General features: G+C 41.8%; 1 protein-coding gene across 6 annotated transcripts in view; it reads right to left on the bottom strand.

The window, feature by feature from the left end:
- The window catches only part of ANKRD55 (ankyrin repeat domain 55), a 156,000-nt gene that overhangs the window by 38,491 nt on the left and 99,790 nt on the right, over positions 1-17,719 (bottom strand). For all 6 annotated transcript variants that reach the window (XM_032850366.1, XM_032850381.1, XM_032850384.1 and 3 more), the window contains 3 exons: positions 15,986-16,116; positions 14,023-14,132; positions 4,168-4,228 (listed from right to left, as the gene is read on the bottom strand). In XM_032850366.1, the coding sequence (XP_032706257.1) occupies positions 4,168-4,228; positions 14,023-14,132; positions 15,986-16,116 (302 nt within the window). The remainder of the gene's footprint in view (positions 1-4,167; positions 4,229-14,022; positions 14,133-15,985; positions 16,117-17,719) is intronic.

The raw sequence follows: 17,719 nt of genomic DNA, 5'->3' as shown, positions 1-17,719 counted from the left end.
TGTAAAGTAAAATGATTTCTAGAGTCAGGCACTGTTTCTGTTGATTTTGCCTTGACAGTGCACAGTCTCTGCTTAAGGATTATGTCTTAAGGATGTTTTAAGTGAATTTAGTGGTAAGATTTACATCCAAAGGTTCACATCTGTTTTTGCAATTTGGATTTTTTTTTCTCAGAGCACTGTTAGAATGAAAGTTTGGTCATTGTCAGGTCACTTACAAAAATCTACTTCTATCAGAATGTGCGTTCAACATAGGATTAACGATGTACCCTAAATACAGTTAAAAACAGTGCTTCTCTGGATAAATGCATTAAAAGTTCTAAGTGAGCTGCCAGTAAATTAGTTTGTAGCCCCTTTTGATGAGGCACTCTTCCTGTCAAAGCTAAAATGAGAGCAAGAGAGGTTAGATTCCAGGAGTTTAGCAACTTGTCAGCTCCCTCTAACTGCAACAGACAGCTACTCTGTCAGTGATTCCTCTGAGGTCCAGAAGAACAAAGGCACAAAGGACCGTCTGACCCATTTTGCCTTTCCCACAGTGTCAGACTCTGCAGTGTAAATAAGTCACTTTACAATGAAGCTCAGTGGTCAATGAAACAGGAAAAACAAGCATCATTAGAACAGAACAATTACGAGAAACTTAGCATAATGTAATTATGCCTTGCGGGCTTCGGGGTGGGCCTTCTTTAAAAAGGCCTCAAAAGCAGAAGCAGTAAGGAATAAGAAGGATCACTTTGATTATATCATATTTTAAAAAATTTCTATACTAGAAAAGACACCACAGACAGTTCTAAAAGGAGTCATGCACTGCGAAAAATTATTTGTAATCCAACAGCAAGCAAAGAGTTAATGTTCAGAATAGAAAATAAACTATGAATCCATACAAAAATGACAAAGTAGCCCAATAAATGGACAAAAAAATCTAAAGAGGCAAGTCATAAAAGAAGATACAAAAATGGCCATTATGCCTATGTAATGGTACTCAGTCTCATTAGCTATCGGGGAAATGCAAATTAAAACAAGAAAATATGACCACACTATTCAACTGCAGGTAGAGCTATAAATTGATGCAGCCTGGAGAAGCACCAGGTGTGTGTATAGAAAACAAAAATGTACACCCCGTTTCCCACCATTGGTTTTCTAGAGAAATGATTGTGTAAAATACTCAAGGAGGCTTGTATGAGACACTCTTTAAAGGAGTGTTTGTGATGGTGAAAAACCGGAGACAGTCTAAATACACATTCATAGGGGAATACCAACTTAAACGGAGGTATCTTCATAGTGCGGAACATCAGGAAGCCATTAGAAGGAATGAGCCAGATCTGTACATTATTGACATGAATAGAACTCTTAAGACATTCCGTTGGGTGAGAAACCAAAGTTGTAGAACAACATACGGAGTGTGATACCTTTTATGTTACAGTCCACGGGGTCTGTGGGTATATAGAAGACATTGGAAAGAGACGCATCAGACAGTGATTACCTAGGAGCTAAGGTGGTAGGGTGGAAGTAATCAAGGACTTACTATCATTACTTGTAATATTTAAATTTGTAAAAAGCAAATATGTTTACATATTACACAAGTAAAAACTAATAATGTAAAAATAAATTGTTTCAAGCCCCTGAGCTCAGATCAAGACAGCCACTAAAGTGATAATCACTTCCCTGATATGAAGTATTACCTCGTGTTTTATTTTACCTGAACAGGAGAGGTGCTTGCTTTCTTCCTTTCTCTATTTGGTAGTTTCAGTTTATAATCTAATCTATCTACTAATAAAGTTAGATTTCTACTAACTGATCCTTTAATTTCCAATCATTATTGTGACAAGCTTGGGGGTCCTTCAGTTATTCTTGGAGAATAATTTCATTCAGACTCTGCAGAGGAATGCCTTGCTCTTTCGCTTGTATTAGACAACCTTAATGCTTCACTAGCAGCGGTAACTTACTTTTTCCCTCATTTCTCTTGCCTTTAATCTTTTCTCCTTCCTGTTATTTAGCAGATGAGGGGGGTGGGGTGGTGCTGTGTCCATGTGCCTATGCTTTAATTGTTGTCCCGTCATATATAATGGAGAATCATTGTGCTTGGACAAGCTTGTTGGCAAAGTGATTGGGGGGAGGGGGGGAGAGGGCCATTGCTTGTTCAGAACACTAAGAAGCCGAGTGTAGGAAATCTGCCAAGGTGGTGAATGAAAAAAAGCCTTTGCTGTGTTCTTTCCATGTCAGAAGTGTCCTCATTTCCTAGTGGTTAAGAGCTTCTAGCCCTTACAAATGTATATGGATTGACTCATAATAGCATTGCTCTGTGTGTGTGTTTGTGTGTGTGTGTGTATGGGTATATGTGTGTATGTATTTTAAACATAGACAAGCATTAGCAGTTGGCTTAGATGGATTTCAGATGTGCTGTGACACGTCTCAAAGAGGAAGCTGCAACACTGGCTGTAAGTGTCCTTTTGAGGTCCTGTTCTCTGTGCATAAAAGCCACAGTGGGAAGAATCTCTTCTGAGAGGTTACTTTACATGCGAAGGAAGTGGAGACATTTCCAATATTTAGCACATATTATCTGAGAAGTGGAACAGTTACCATTGTTAGAAATACCCGGGTCTGCTTTCACTGTCCCCAGCAGCCAGGGCCCTTGCAGGGTGGGGAAGAATAGGGAACCATCACTTTGCCAGAGGATGTTCTTTTAGCTGAAGACTGAACGGAGTTGGAACTAAGCTTTAGGGTTTGAATGAGTGAATTTGCCCCCTTCCTAAGAAAAGCCAGTTTTGCTGGGTGGGGGTACGAGTTGGAGGTAGAGGAAGTTGATTGTCAACTTTCCTAAACTTTAGAAGTTCATGATCAGTTAGTAAAAACTGCGCCACTTGGGATGAATGGGTGGTTCAGTCAGTTAAGCAACTGCCTTTGGCTCAGGTTATGATGCTGGGGTCCTGGGATAGAATCCCACATTGGGCTCCCTGCCCTGGTAGAAGTCTGCTTCTCCCTCTGCCTGCCGCTCCCCATGCTTCTATGTACCCAAATCTTAAAAACAAAACTGCACCACTCAAGCTCCCTGCTTTGACACCATGGGCAGAGTGGTCAGAGTGTGCTTTCTCATTGCTGGTTCTCATTTTTAAAGCAGAAGTTTAGAACAATGTAAATCTCTCATTCTTAGGGTTTTGTTTTAAGTCCCTGAAGACATGGGGAGTGAAAGCAGCGTGTGACCACTGAGTCAGGGTGGTGTCCAACCTCAGACTGAGGTGGTGAAGAAGGGGCTTTTCAGTGTGGTCATTAATGCTAAGCCAGCTGGGAGGAAACCCTGTCATCCGAAAACTCAAGAAATACTAGGGGCCCAGCCCCCTGTTAGGGCACTTCCTCCTACAACTGCTGTCTATGGCCACCTGGCTTCCTCGAAAACAGTGTAATTTGGGATTTTCACACGTATGCATTCTCAGTGCTATCACACTTTCTCAAAGTTACCAGACATTCTTAGTAGAGTGAAACCAAACCAAGCACATAATATATTAAAAAAACCAACAACATTAAAACCTTTAAATCTGTTTAAAGAAGCTTGTTCAAGAAAACAGGCTGGGTAATGAAAATCAGTTCTGTTTTTTAAGAGTTAAGTAGCTAGAATAAGACCCCGAGCTACGCTGTGGCAGCTCTGCCTGGTATCTGGTAACCCTCAGGCAGGGATTTTGTTTGCAAGTACTGTATTGTCGTCTTGGAAGACTTCTGTTGTGTCTGCCACATAAAGGAAACAGCAACAGTGATCGCTGGTGTTAATGATGTGGCCTCTGGAGCATGGAGCCTGGAATTATCTGTCCTCTTTTCTCTCAAAGGGAGAGCAATGGCAGCTTGCCCTTGGAGTTTCTGGCTCAAGAAGATAGGAAAGAGTAACATTTATTTCTCAATATCCAGAGGGAAATGACAAAATTTCAGTGGTATGATAGATGCTTACGTATTTAATGCAAAAAGTCCTATCCTAGTAGAAGCTACCCATAACCAGGGTGGGGATAAATTTCTGCCTGAGGGTTAATAGTCGAGACACAAGCTCCCCTCTCAGAGTGGGAGCCCACAAATGTGCTCCATCCCCTCCCTGACCTCTATGATAGGAAGCACAGGTGGAGAAAAGCCCTCCCTTCTACCCTCACAGGTGCAATGGCCGGCCAACTGTTCTTGAGAGGGCAGGCTCACCTCATTGTCCTGGTGATTAATCTCGCTGAGATTTGACTGTTGCACCAAGACTGTTAGGAGCCTGTGAAGAAAAATAGAAAGGCTCAAAAGAATAATCTGTATGAGGACATAACACAGAAAGACAGACCCAAATGAAGATGGGCTGCTTCTGCTTACCTAGGGGAAAGAGCCATAGAAAAGCCAGTGTGATCAGTGAGAAGGCACCTGGGAGGTTCCTCTGTCTCTTGTCCTCCAACCTTTTTTCATCTCAATGACTCAGGTCGGGGGAGGGTGCAAATGGCACAGAGAAGGTGAATTTTCAGGCTCATTCTTACTCACCAGACCTATTCTGTGTGACACCTGAAGAACTAAAGCCCTCCACTACTTATTCTTTATTCTTTTACATATTCTTTTACAACTGTATACAATGCTTTCAACTTGCTTCACCACTCACTACATGGGTCATGCCTTTTAAATGTATACATTTTAAAAGGAGACAGCATTTACAACTTTGCGTATTTTTTGCAAAACATACAAATATCTAAGCATGAAATGACACTACTCAGTGTGAAACAACTATCAGTGTTTCTCAAGTTCAAGCTTTTATTGCAGTTGGGTCTCACACTTGAATGACCTTGGTCAACACTGTGGGAGAGCAGTGACTGAGTGTAGTGGTTAGGGACTCATAATCTGGAGCCAGACTGTGTGGGTTCACATCCCAGCCCTGCTACTGACCAGCTTTGTGACCCCAGGCAAGTGTCTTAACCTTTCTGTGCCTAAGAGTCCTCATCTGTAAAAGAGGGGTGATAAAAAGTGCCTAGTTTAGAGCTCAGAGTGCAGATTAAATGAGTTAATGCATACAGCATTTACAGCATGCCTGGAACACAGCAAGTGTTATTTCTAGAACACTTAATCCTAAAATTTTTTAAACATATTTTTTTTATTTATTTGAGAGAGCGATAGCAGGAGTGAAGGGAGAGGAAGGGGGAGAAACACACTCCTCGCTGAGCAAAGAGCCCAATGCGGGGCTCCATCCGAGGATCCTCCCTGGCATCATGACCTGAGCTGAAGGCAGACTCTTAACCACCTGAGCCACCCAGGCGCCCCGACCCTAGATTTTAACCCTGGCTCCATCTCAGAATCGCCAGGGGAAATTTTTTTAAAACCACAAATAATCTGGATTCTATATTCAGGGTTTCTGACTCAGTAGGTCTGGAGAGAAGCTCAGCTTTCACAGTTGAAAAGGGCTTGTTCAGGAAATTCTGGTAAACAGGAATGTAAAAACCACTGAGACAGGTACTGAATGAATGAATCAATGGATACTCATTGCTATGAACTGAATTCTGTCCCCGCCCCCTCCAAATTAATAAGGCTCTGACCTCCAGTGCCTTAAAATGTGACTGTACTTGGAGACTGAGCCTTTAAAGAGGTAATTAAGTTAAAATGAAGCCATTAGGGCGGATCCTAATCCAGTTTGACTTGATGTTCTCAGAAGAAGAGATGAGGGCACAACAAACACACCAAGGGGAGGGGACCACAGAGGAAAGACTATGTCAAAAGGCAGCAAGAAGGTGATTTCTCTGCAAGCCAGGGACAGAAGACTCAGAGAAAACCAACCCTGCTGGCAGCTTGTGGGTGAACTTCCAGCCTCCAGAAATTTGAAAAGATAGATTTTTGTTGCTTCAGCCATCCATTCTATGCTACTCTGTTAAGGAAGTCCTACCAAACTAATATACCCAGTCAAGATGATAAAGGATCGTCTATGGGCAGACAGTGAAGGTAATTAATATTGGAAGAATTATTTGAAAAAATGAAATGGTTTAGGCTTTCCCTCAGATTTTCATTGTGTCTCAGCTTAGATGCCATGTAGTCCTGAGTGTTAAATTGCTACCTGCAATAGAAGAGAAAGTGGGACCAATCATACTCCATTAGTGGTAAATTTAACACGAAGAGAGCTTAATTAGGGATACCCTTCTGGTTATTTGCTGTGGAGGTGAAATAACCAAGAAGCCCAAGGTTTAAATCTAGTCTTAGCACTGTCTTTTGGGGAGCTGGGGTAATGCTGTGATTTAATTCTGCATGATCTCTCTGAGCTTCTGGATCCTCACGTTTATCACGACGATAACGGCATAGGGATAACGTGGTAAGGACTGAATAATGAAATAGGCATGAAGCTCTTAGTACAGTGACTTGAACAATGTCTCTAAATGCAAGCTTTCTAAATTCAAAAATTCTTCCGTCTAGTGGGATGAGGCTATAAAAATAATTGGACTTGTGGATAATGCTGTTTTTATCTTCATAATTATATTTCATTCCTGGATATATTTTCTCTTATAGTTGCTTTATAAGGCTGGAAGGCAAATGGCAACTGACTTTCTTCTCTCTCTTTACTGGCCATTGTTTAAGCTCTATGGCTCATTTGGTCTGAAGTGTGGGGGGAGAGTGGGAGGGAAAGGCAAGAGGTCAGCTGTGGTCCAGTCTGGTTATCCTCAGCTAACCCTGAGCAAACTGAGATCATATGTAGCTAGATGGCATCTCCTGGGACTGCCCCAGAGCAGTGATCACACTGAAGGAAGTTGGGCTCTGACCAGATGGGAATGAGGGAAGGGAGGGCAAGACCTCTTGTCACGTCCTGGGGATGCCTCCAAGAGGGCATGGGATGAATCCTGTACCTGGGTATTTCTCTGTTTGCTTCTCAAATCCATCTGCTACCCTGCAATGTCTTTATCGTGCAAGCTTCTTTGCCCTCTGACTTCTGAGTTTGGCCAGGAGAGCTGACAGGAGAGAGGAGGGAAGACACTTCCTCCTCTGACTTCTTTTACCAAAAACCAGGGCTCCTGCTAGGTGGACCACCTTCTCCAGTCAGAGCTCTCAGCAGGTTCCAATAACAGCTCCCTTCCTTGCCCCTCTGGCCTAGGGGTGGAACATTTTCCTGTTTTGGGGCGGGGTGGTGGTGGAGGGGAAGGTGAAGTGGGGAATTATGTTACCATTTCCCATTAGTTAATTTTCAGTAGTCTCCATGAAGCTTTGTATAGGTACCTTCTACTATTGCACGACTTCCCTCTTAGGACCTTGATAGATACATGCCAATCTATTTTTGCTTCAACAGTTTGATTCCTAAGTGCTTCAGAGTCATTGATTTTCAAAGATGGACACAAATTTACAGATAAGTAGGCTTGCTTGCTCTCTTTTTGGCAGAACAAATGACTTGAGCCCCAACCTTGTAGGGCCATCCTACATTGCCTTGGTGGTGATCCAGCCTAGACTAGAAAACAGGTGTTTGGTTCCCCGCCTGGGGCTTCCATGATGTTCCATGGTACAGGGGTAATCTGCCAGGAGCTGGTCCCACATCTATCTTAATTACCAGAGGACTTGCAGACCTCTTAGTTTTGTTTTCTCAGAGCCCTCGTTCTGTGCTAAGGTGGCTCAGGAGTATTTCTCCCACAACCCCCAAACTAGTCTCCTCTTAGCACCAGCTCTGTCCTGTTCTCAACTCTCTAGGGAGCAGCTTTACAAAGCCTCCCTTATCCCAGGTAGCAGGACAGTAGGTAAACGCCCAGCAGGAGCACTCCCAGACAGTCAGCATGGTGAATGGTAAGACAACAGATCCTAGGGCCAGATTGCCTCCATTAGAATCCCTGCTCCATTACCAGCCAGCCAATAAACTTAGGCAAGCTAGGAAAGAACCTCTCAGTGCCCATATTTTCTTACCTTTGAAACAGAAGTAATAATACCTACTACTTAAAGATCTGTTGTGATTTTAAGTGTGTCAATACATATGAAGCACTTAGAATGACATTTACAAGTTCTCTGTGATTTAATAATTTTTAGAGAGAGAGTGTGGTGGGTGGGCAGAGGGGGAGAGAGAGAATCTCAAGCAGGCTCCATACCCAGCGTCAAGCCCATGCGAAGCTTGATCTCGTGACCCTGAGATCATGACCTGGACCAAAATCAAGAGTTGGTCTCTCAACCAAATGAGGCACCCAGGCATCCCGAATGTAATAATTTTTAAAAAATTCCTACTCTTTATGTTTGGGGAAGCCCCTGATCTCCATGAGGTGATTGGGAGGTCAGAGATCAACTAGATGTATGCTCAAGTGGGAGCGGCTTGCCTCTTTGGGCTTCTCTGTTTTGCTGGCTCCTTGGGCTCAAAGCCCTGGATCTGACCAGCACAGTGATGGCTGGGGAAAAGGGTTCCTAAGTTAGCTGTCTGTCCTCCTATTCCTAAAGCTGCTGACGTGGGAGTATGCTGTAATACAGCACCCACCCACAGGTTAGTATACATCACCTGGCAACTCGAGAACAGGACCCCAAAGAAATAATTTCCTTCTTCCCTCTGTCTGTCACCAAGAGCCATGAAAAGAGGCAGAGCCTCTGGCACTCCGGCAGAAAAGAATGTGCCAGTAACCATGGAGACCATGAAAAAGACTGTGCTGTGAGCCCTGTGGCTGCATTCAGAAGAAATCATTGCTCGCCTTCCAATGCTAGTATGTGCAGCGCTGTACAAACACAGCTCCTTTCTCTTTGGAGCTTCATCTTAACCCGCTTTCACATGGTGCCCTCTGAATGTCCAAGCTAAGGAAGCAAGAAAAGCCATGGCGAGCTGAAAGGGAGAAAACGTGGACCTACTGAGAACTGAGGGTTCAAAGCAGAAAAGGGAACCATGAGATAAAACCTGCACTCCTTTGCTTTTGTCCACCACCTTGCTTTCCTGTTCATAATTATAAATCTCTTATTCCTGCATCAGTTTAAATCCCCACTGAGCTGCAGCTTAGCTAAGGCTGTGTATTGGAACTGGCTGGTTTGTTCGTGAGTTGTTTCCATCACTCTTTCTGGGAACACAGGGCTAATGGAGGTGACCCCTTGACTTGTTTATAAGCAGCTACAGTCTGAGGCTTCACTCTAAACAACCTCCAGTTGAGCACTGAGTAGAAGGAGCATGCTATTTGGAAATCTGAGGGTTATCAGGTTTTTAAAATGAGTATGAATACCTGAGTTTAAGGACACAGTGTGGCCCGTACATACATATTTTATGATCAAGGGACAAGTAGAGATGAATGTGCACCAGCAAGGTGGGGAAGGGAGTTTCAGGGAAGCTGAATGGTTGAGTTGATGTTCTTTGGATTCTAAAGTCTAGCAAGAGTCTTGCAGCGGCCAAGGGAAGGCCACCCCAAGATGGTCTACTTTGGCATGGACATTACTTTGAGTTTAAAGCAATCGAAACTCAGTAGATTCAGAAAGAGCTCTTTTGCTCCCCTTCAGCTGCCTGCCTCTACCTGGAAGAGAGCTATTAACAGAGATTCCCTTTTACCTAAGAAACTTACCTGTCTAATAGGGCAATCTTTGTTTTCCAAATATCTCCTCTCATCTTTCTTCTCATGGTCATATTCCCCTTGTCTGCTCAGATCCCAACCCCTCTCCTTAGGTTAGCCTCATGTTGCCTGACTGTCTTTGGAATTTCCATGTCTGTGGGAATCCATTCCCCGTACACATGCTACTAACTTTTAGTTTTACCTGTGAATCTGTCTCATGTCAATTTAATGCTTAGCCCAGCTAGAAGAACTCTGAAGGGTAGAGCAAACAACTCGTCCCCAATGCAAAAATGGGTATATTTTTTGTGGACCTGTGTGTGCTAAGGTAAAGAAGACTGGGGTGAGAACTGGTGAGGTGACAATAGCAGGGATTTGTTCTTTAGCACTGATCTGTAGTATTTCTTTATTTCTATCCATCTTCCATCACAATTATCACTACTATCATCAATATAACCAACACTTAACTGAACACTGATGGTTGACAGTGTTCAGTGCTTTTCACGTGTTTTCTCATTTACTTCTACCTTTTTACTATGAGATAAATATTGTATTATTCATACCTTGTAGGAAAGGAAGTTAGCTGAGCTTTGACATGTTAATATGGTCATTAAGAGGTGGACCAGATTCAAACCCAGTCAGTCTGACTCCAGATCTTCCAGGCCTGGCCACCCTTTACCTCAATCCAAAAAGGACTTTAGGTGGTTTTCAGATACGTAGAGTAAAACAAGATTACAAATGAAGAAATTAAGCAAAGAGAAAACAAGGGCAAAGAGAAAACAAGAAAAGACGATGCAGTTATGGTCCTACAGGTGTGCCAAAGGTGGGACACAAATTGGGCTACGGGTTTTTTAAACACACAGAGAGAAAAACATAAGTCATAGCTTCCACATAGTAAAAATCAATAATTTATCAGGAGAAGTACAGCAGTTCTTTCTTTAGTAGAAATCTTTTTTGTGGTTTTTCATTTTTTTAGATGCTGTGACAATAAGGAATTTTGTAAAGTTTCTTAAGGTAGGGCTTAATGACAGAATGTGGCAGTTAAAATACATTCTATAGGGTCTGCAGCAGTGGATCCTAGGAACATAGCAGGCCCCCTGGGCAGGTTACTTATCCTTACACATGCACTAGGTAATAAATTATCTTCTTAGTGCCATAAAATGGGGATAAGATACCTATTACATAAATGTGTAGTCAAGATTAGATGAGATAATACATGGAAAACACTCAGAACCTTGCTCAGAACATGGTAAATAATCAGTGCTGTTTGTCCTCCTTTTCTTCATCATTATAAATGCAGATTTATATACTTTAGTGGTTAGCTGAACCAGCCAAAAGTTGTATCCACTTAGGAAAATTAAGCAAACAGGTTTGCATGGCCTAATGGAAGGTCACTACTTCTACATTATGTCTGTAGGATTAGAAGTACCCACAAGCCAGACCAATTTTTTTTTTTTCCAGAAAACAATTACAGTTTCATGTGGGCACACAAACAGATGGAAGAAAGAAAGAAGGCCAAATTTCATGCCAGAGAGCATGGCTTGACTACTTTCTGCTTAAAACATTGAATGCAGATGCTAGCAAACACTCTGTGGCTGTATTTTTTCTCATAAAACAATGATAAAATACCTAATTTTAAGCAACATAATTCCATAGAGAATTCTTTAAGGCAAACTAGTTTCTAAATGTTCTCTAGGTTATAAAGCCAGTTGCTTTGCTATATTGATTGTTGAGGTTTAACCCAATTCATTTTTGAAGAACATTTACTAGAAATGTTTTGGTTTTGCAGTAGTTAATCTTAACCTTTGGGTTTTCCTAGTTACCACTGGTACTATTATCATAACCAAAGTAGGATTTCATCTTTCAGAATCAGCGAAGTGTCCATTTAGGACAATAACATTATATCGTCAGGACACAGAAGGATGTTTATTTTTCTGGCTCCTTTCTTCTGAAGGTGGTGGCTGGGTCATTAGGTATAATTTCAAGAGAAGGGGAAACCACAACTCTGTGTTATCTGTTATAGTGATGTAATGTAAATCCTAGAGAATCTAGAGCCACTGCTGGGCATAAAATAGCCTGATATGTCCATGAAAGAGGAAGTACATTTGGATTAGTTTTCAATTCATTACTGCAGTGATTTGAGATGATGAGCCCAATCAATTGACCAAATTGACCTTGAGTATGATTTTGACTGACAAGTCTTGGTTCACCCCTCAGGTGCAATGGCATGATGATGGAGAGAGCTTTTCACAAAATTCATGACCTCCTTTTTTGGACTGGAGTCACTGCCAAGAAGTGGATTGTATTCTATATTCCCAAGTGCTCCTTATACCTATGTGTCGTATAGGACCAGTACGGTAAATGACTAGTCCTTATTAAAAGAATGTGAGCAGAAGTGAATTGTATCAAAGGCTGAGATTTTAAAGAAATAAGAGGGGTATCTCCACATTACTCTTTTCCCATTCCCAGGCTGAACAAAGAAGAATTCTTTGATCCTAGAGGATGGTGGAGTCACAAAATGGAAGAAACTTAGATCCCTGAGTTACCATGCAGAGGGAAGCCCGCCCCCCAATCCAGGAATGCCTACATTGGACAAAGCTCTTCCTGTGTTAAAACATGGAAGCTTTGGGTTTAATGTGTTACAAAAGCTATAATCACCATAAGAAAAAGCAGTCATTTATTTTCCAGAGTCAGGCAGATTTTGAAATGACCACTGGGTGAGGCCGGTAGAATGAAGTAGAGCCAATCAAGGCAGAATAGTCTTTAAAAAAAAAAAAAAATTATTTATTTATTTGACAGAAAAGGAGAGAGAGATCACAAGTAGAGCAGCAGGCAGAGAGAGAGAGGGAGAAGCAGGCTCCCCGCTGAGCAGAGAGCCCGATGTGGGGCTCTATCCCAGGACCCTGAGATCATGACCTGAGCTGAAGGCAGAGGCCCAACCCACTGAGCTACCCAGGCGCCCTGGAAGAATAGTCTTAAAGGCACATTTTAAATATATATATTTTTAAGATTATTCTTAGGAAAACAGTGTGATTTTGTAACTAAATATTTTTGTGGGTTGTCCAGAAAAGTCATTCTTTCTTTTTGCTGATTCATCAAAAAGGAGTCATCCCTTATGATGTCTACTGATTGTTAGCTCTGAGCTTGCTGTTTCTTCTCTAAACTTCCTTGTTTTGTTGGGCTTTGAGTAAATCCTAGTTTTTTTTTTTTTTTTTTTTTTTTTTTTTTAATTCCTGGATATAGTCCAATGATAACAAGAGGTAGTGCTTGGTTGGGAATAGTTCTGGAATTTCCCAAACCCTTTTAGTGTAAAACAGAATGAAATGAAGAAATCTGTTAACCTCTCAACCTTGTTCTCATGAACCCCCACAGAGCTTTAGTTTTAGTTCTGGATACAGGGTCTAGGGGATGAGGCTCCCAGAATGCCCCCCCTGTGGTGCTGGTCTGTGCATACCTCTGGGGAATGCTGAATTCCTGTCAGAGGCATGTTCTGTTCTGCAGAAGTTAAGGAAGTGCCCAGAATGTTGCTGATTCCACAGGCAAATGCTGTTATTAGGTGCTCCAAGGGCTTTCAAAAGATTATAGACTGAGGCCTTTAGACACAGAGGATTGGGGAAGCTATACTTGGTCTGGACAAAACTTTTTCCATTGTTGCTCAATTGTCTTACAAAAATGTGACCCTTTTGATCATCCAGTTTACTTGAGTATATTTCTTCATACAGCTCTCAGCAGCTCAGAGGCCTGGTTCTCTTTCTAACCCACTTGTTTCTCTGTCTCACTCTACTTTGCTGGGTCCCGTGCCTCCTTCCAACCCATAAACATTAAGCTGACTCTGGGGCACCTGGGTGGCTCAGCTAAGTGTCTGACTCTTGATTTTGGCTCAGTTCGTGCTCTGGGGGTCCTGGGATGAGTCCCTCATCAAGCTATGCAATCAGTGGGGAGTTTCCTTGGGGGTTCTCTCCTTCTCCCTCTGCCCCTCCCCCTGCTCAGTCTCTCCCTCTAAAAGAAAGAAAGAAATCTTAAGAATGTTGGCATGACTCTGACTTCAGACATTAATTTTTATGCCCATTCAGTGCTTTTCCACTCCCTTCCCACTATCTGAAATTATCCTATTTATTTTGAAATTACCCTCTTCATTTGTTTACTTGTATGCCACTTAGCACCTTCACTAGAATATAAGCTCTTTAAGGTCAGAGACCATGTCGTGCTTACTGGGAACCCCTATGGCATACAATAGCATTTGGTCTATGATTAAGCACTCAAGATTTATTGAACCAATAACTGCCTGATTGAATGAATATGTGAATTCAGATAATTAAAAAAATAGCATTTCTTAAATCAGATTAGGAGAAAAGGGTTTTATTGAAGTAGGAGGGGATTTGAGATTACGAGTTTAAGATTTTTCCAGGATATTTTGAAATATTCTGAAATGTGGTCCTATCTGCTACAACTTCAAAAAAAAAATGGACAGGTTTTGTTTTTATTCACCACTGAGGTTGATTAAGTGACATTCTAATCCAAGTTAAGTTCCTGCCAATGTGAGCATTGTGTGAACCTGGCTACTTACCTCACATCGGGCTCAGCAGTGGCAGCATGCAGTGGCAGACGGCCATTTTTATCTGGGATATTGTGCTTGGCACCATTTCTAAGCAGACTCACACAGCCTTCCAGCCAACCCTGAAATATAAGAGCAACTGTGTCATTATATAACACAGCCTGGTATAACACAGACCAACAAACTTTCTCCAATTTTCTTTCTTTTCTTCAGTGTGGCTAAAACCATGTCTTACTGACCTGAAGTGGTTAAGTGGTTAATTTCAGCACTTCAGCGTAAGGCTGACGGTCTTTGAGGTGTGGCTTCCTGAGTTTCCTAGACTCTCCTCTGTCTCCCATTCCCTATTTCTTACTTGCTGTTTTCCACTTTTATACTGAATTCCTAGGGCTAAATGTGGCACATGGTAACTCTAGCCTCTCATTCTATGGGCCTAGCGCCAACAAATCACGCTTGTCAATGGTCTGACCCAGGTGCCATGGTCCAATTCCAAAAATTGGGCTCCTATGTCACTCTTGAGTTCCAGCCTCCACTCCGTGCCTCAGTTTATATCTGATAAGCAAGCTTTGGTCTACTTTTCTAAGTTCCCTTTCTAGTAACTACAAGGGTAATATTTTGCTTATTCTAGTCTGTCTTCTCCTAGTGTCTAGAATCCTAACCTGAGCCCTAATCCAAAGGGTGGGTGGGACCCTGCCATCTCGTTGACTGATTTTTCTGATGCTGAATACGGGGCTACTACCAGGACCCTCTTAAGATTTCCCTATAGCTGTGTTTCACCTACTATGAATTTCCCCCAAGAAACTTCATGTAAACTCCCTGCTGTCCACTCATTCTCCAGATTGGGAATGATACTGCTGCACCTCATGCTTGTCGCCTTCCTGGTTCGTCCTTATAGCTGGGCCATTTCCCCACTATCTCTCATTTCAGAGGGCAGATAAAATAGCCAGCTAGTCCTCCCTCCATTTCTGTTCTATACTACTTAAAGTAACTGACTCAACCCTACTGATAACAAAGTTTGGCTAAGGAGAATGCCTCCTACATTCATCCAGAGCCATTGGGGTTACTCATTCAATTATAAGTAGACATATAAGTAGATGAAACTATTATTATGAAGAGTAATATACATAACTCTCTCTCCTGCCTTCCTCCATTCCTGTATAGTTAGACCTGAATACTACCCGGTCCAATGAGAATGACTGATTTTCCCTCATAATACTGGAAGCAGTGAAAATCAAAATGTTATTAAATGAATGGAGAAGAAAGATAATGAAAAAAGAACCTTTTGGTTCTGGAAATTCTGGAAAAAATTCTTTCAGTGAGAGCACACTCATAGGTTCTAATATTGAATATTGTTTTGAGTTGACCAATAATCTATGTCTTAAGTAGAAGCAAATGTTGTTTAGTCAAATGTTGTAGTTTCCTAAAGTACTAAATCTGGTTTTAGTTTCTAATGTTCAAGTCCTCAAAATCTCTGATTAAAAGGAAAAAATATGACCGGGAGACCCAAAAGAAAGGCATGCTGGACAAATTTTTCAGTTGCCTAAGTTTTAGTTTTTGAAAACAGAACTTCTGGTGGGGGAGGGGTTGAAACATTTTTATCATTTTGCAACATTTCCTGGAACTGTGTGTATGTGGTTTTCTTTTTTTCTTCGGAAAAGAAATCAGAAAATCACTGAATATACTTGAAACCAGTGGTCACTATTCAGAACCAACAAGTACGTTTTTACTCACTATGCTCTGGGTGGTTCCACATGTGTTTCTCTTTCACTTGTGATAAATGTAGGATACTATTTTTTACTACATTTTACAAATGAGGAAGGAGGTAAAGTCATTTGCCTAGGTTTATATACATCCATAGTAAATACATTTGTATACTGAGTTTGGAGCTGTGATAGATACTTCTCCTGCAAGAGGGACCCCATAACAACACATTTAGCCCTCCCCATTCCCTGACAGCCACCAAAGACATGATTGGTACCAGATAGGTTGCCAGGCATAGACTTGTGCGACCATAAGCATCCTGCATGTTAATATTGGCCCCCATCTTCAACAACAGCTTCACTGTGTCCACTTGACGTCCAGAAACCGCATGCATCAAGGGTGTACATCCTGGAAGGAGACATTTCAACAGTCTTTAATAATATTTGACTTGTGAAATTTATGGGCAAACTTTATTTGCCCATATATGTGCTCTTTGCAGATAAATGAGCTGCTCTCAACACAAACCTAGCTGCTGAGCTACATGGGACAGGAGAGAAATGAAGTGTGGCTACATTAATACAAACTATGTATTTTTTTCTGGTTCTGTTAAATCTTCTGTTATTTTGCAGTAATGGGCTGATTAAAACATTTTGTGCCAATGATAAAAATTCCTCATTACTACCTTGAGAATTAGCATGACTTGGGACATAATAGGCAGGTTTATCCTGACTTGGCTTGAACAATGTAGAATCTGGAAGTATCCGGAAAGCAACTCCAGCCAGGCAGACAGGTCTAGCCCACTTTTACTAGAGGTGGTGGGTGATAAAGGGCAGCCTAGCCTTAGCTTGCACACAATCTGAAGAAAAGGGTCCATCCTTGTTGAAATACTTCTCTGTTTTGGTTATTAATATAAGCCAAGGCATTTGGTTCTTCATGTCTTGTCTTTCTGAACAAAAACAGAGATGAAATTACACATTGTAAACAACCTGTAGGTTTGCGGGAACAAGCCAGGCTGGTAAGGCAGAATCCAGGTGCTTCACACTCCTTTAGGTGAAGAAACCAAATCTCAGACACAGTCCCTTGCCAACCTGAGACTTGTTTATAAGCGTTTTTGTTGGTGATTCACACCTTCTAGTGAACTACAAGCTATGACCCTAGGAGATCCTTGAGAATGGACAAATGGGGGGACTGCTGTTCTCACCAAAAGACTGCACTGGCAACCCAGTTGCTCTGCAGATCTCTCCCTTCCAATGCTCTTTGGGTAAAAGCAGCAGTGAAGCGCTATGTCTTAAATAGTTGAAATAGTTCCTTCTTTATTTCTTCCTCCCTCTCCTCTTTCCCTTCTTTCTTCCCTCACTAATCCCTACTGTCCCTCCCTCCATCTCTATTCCTTTTTCTGTTTGTGGGTGTTGAATTGGTCTAGCGCCTGTTTGTTGAAGAGGCTGGCTTTCACCGAATTACATTTGCACCTTTGTCAGAGATCAGTTGAGTATATTTGTGTGAGTCTATTTCTGAATTTTCTGGTCTATTCCGTTAATCCATGTGTGCATCCCTCAGCCATTACCACAGTCTTGATTTCTGTAGCCATAGAATAAATCTTGAAATTTGGCAGACTGATTCCTCCTGCTTTCTTCTTTTTTTTTTTTTTTAACATTTTTATTTTTTAAAAAGGTTTTATTTATTTATTTAAGTAAGCAGAGAGGCAGGCAGAGAAAAAGGAAGAGAAGCAGGCTCCCCTCAGCCTGAGGCAGGGCTCGATCCCAGGATTCTGGGATCATGACCTGAGCCAAAGGCAGAGAGGCTCAACCTGCTGAGCCACTCAGGCGCCCCAACATTTTAAATTTTAACTCCAGTTAGTTAATATACAGTGTGATACTAGTTTTAGGTATACAGTATAGTGATTCAACACTTCCATACATCATCCAGTGCCCATCACAACCAGTGCCCTCCTTAATTCCTATCACCTTTTTAACCCAACCCTTCACCCACCTCCCCTCTGGTAGCCATGAGT

Source organism: Lontra canadensis, unplaced genomic scaffold (genome assembly GCF_010015895.1).
Source record: "Lontra canadensis isolate GAN:19392208 unplaced genomic scaffold, GSC_riverotter_1.0 scaffold4, whole genome shotgun sequence".
Classification (NCBI taxonomy): Eukaryota; Metazoa; Chordata; class Mammalia; order Carnivora; family Mustelidae; genus Lontra; species Lontra canadensis.
The sequence above is the reverse complement of the archived record's forward strand: the minus strand, read 5'-3'. Positions and strand labels throughout refer to the sequence as shown.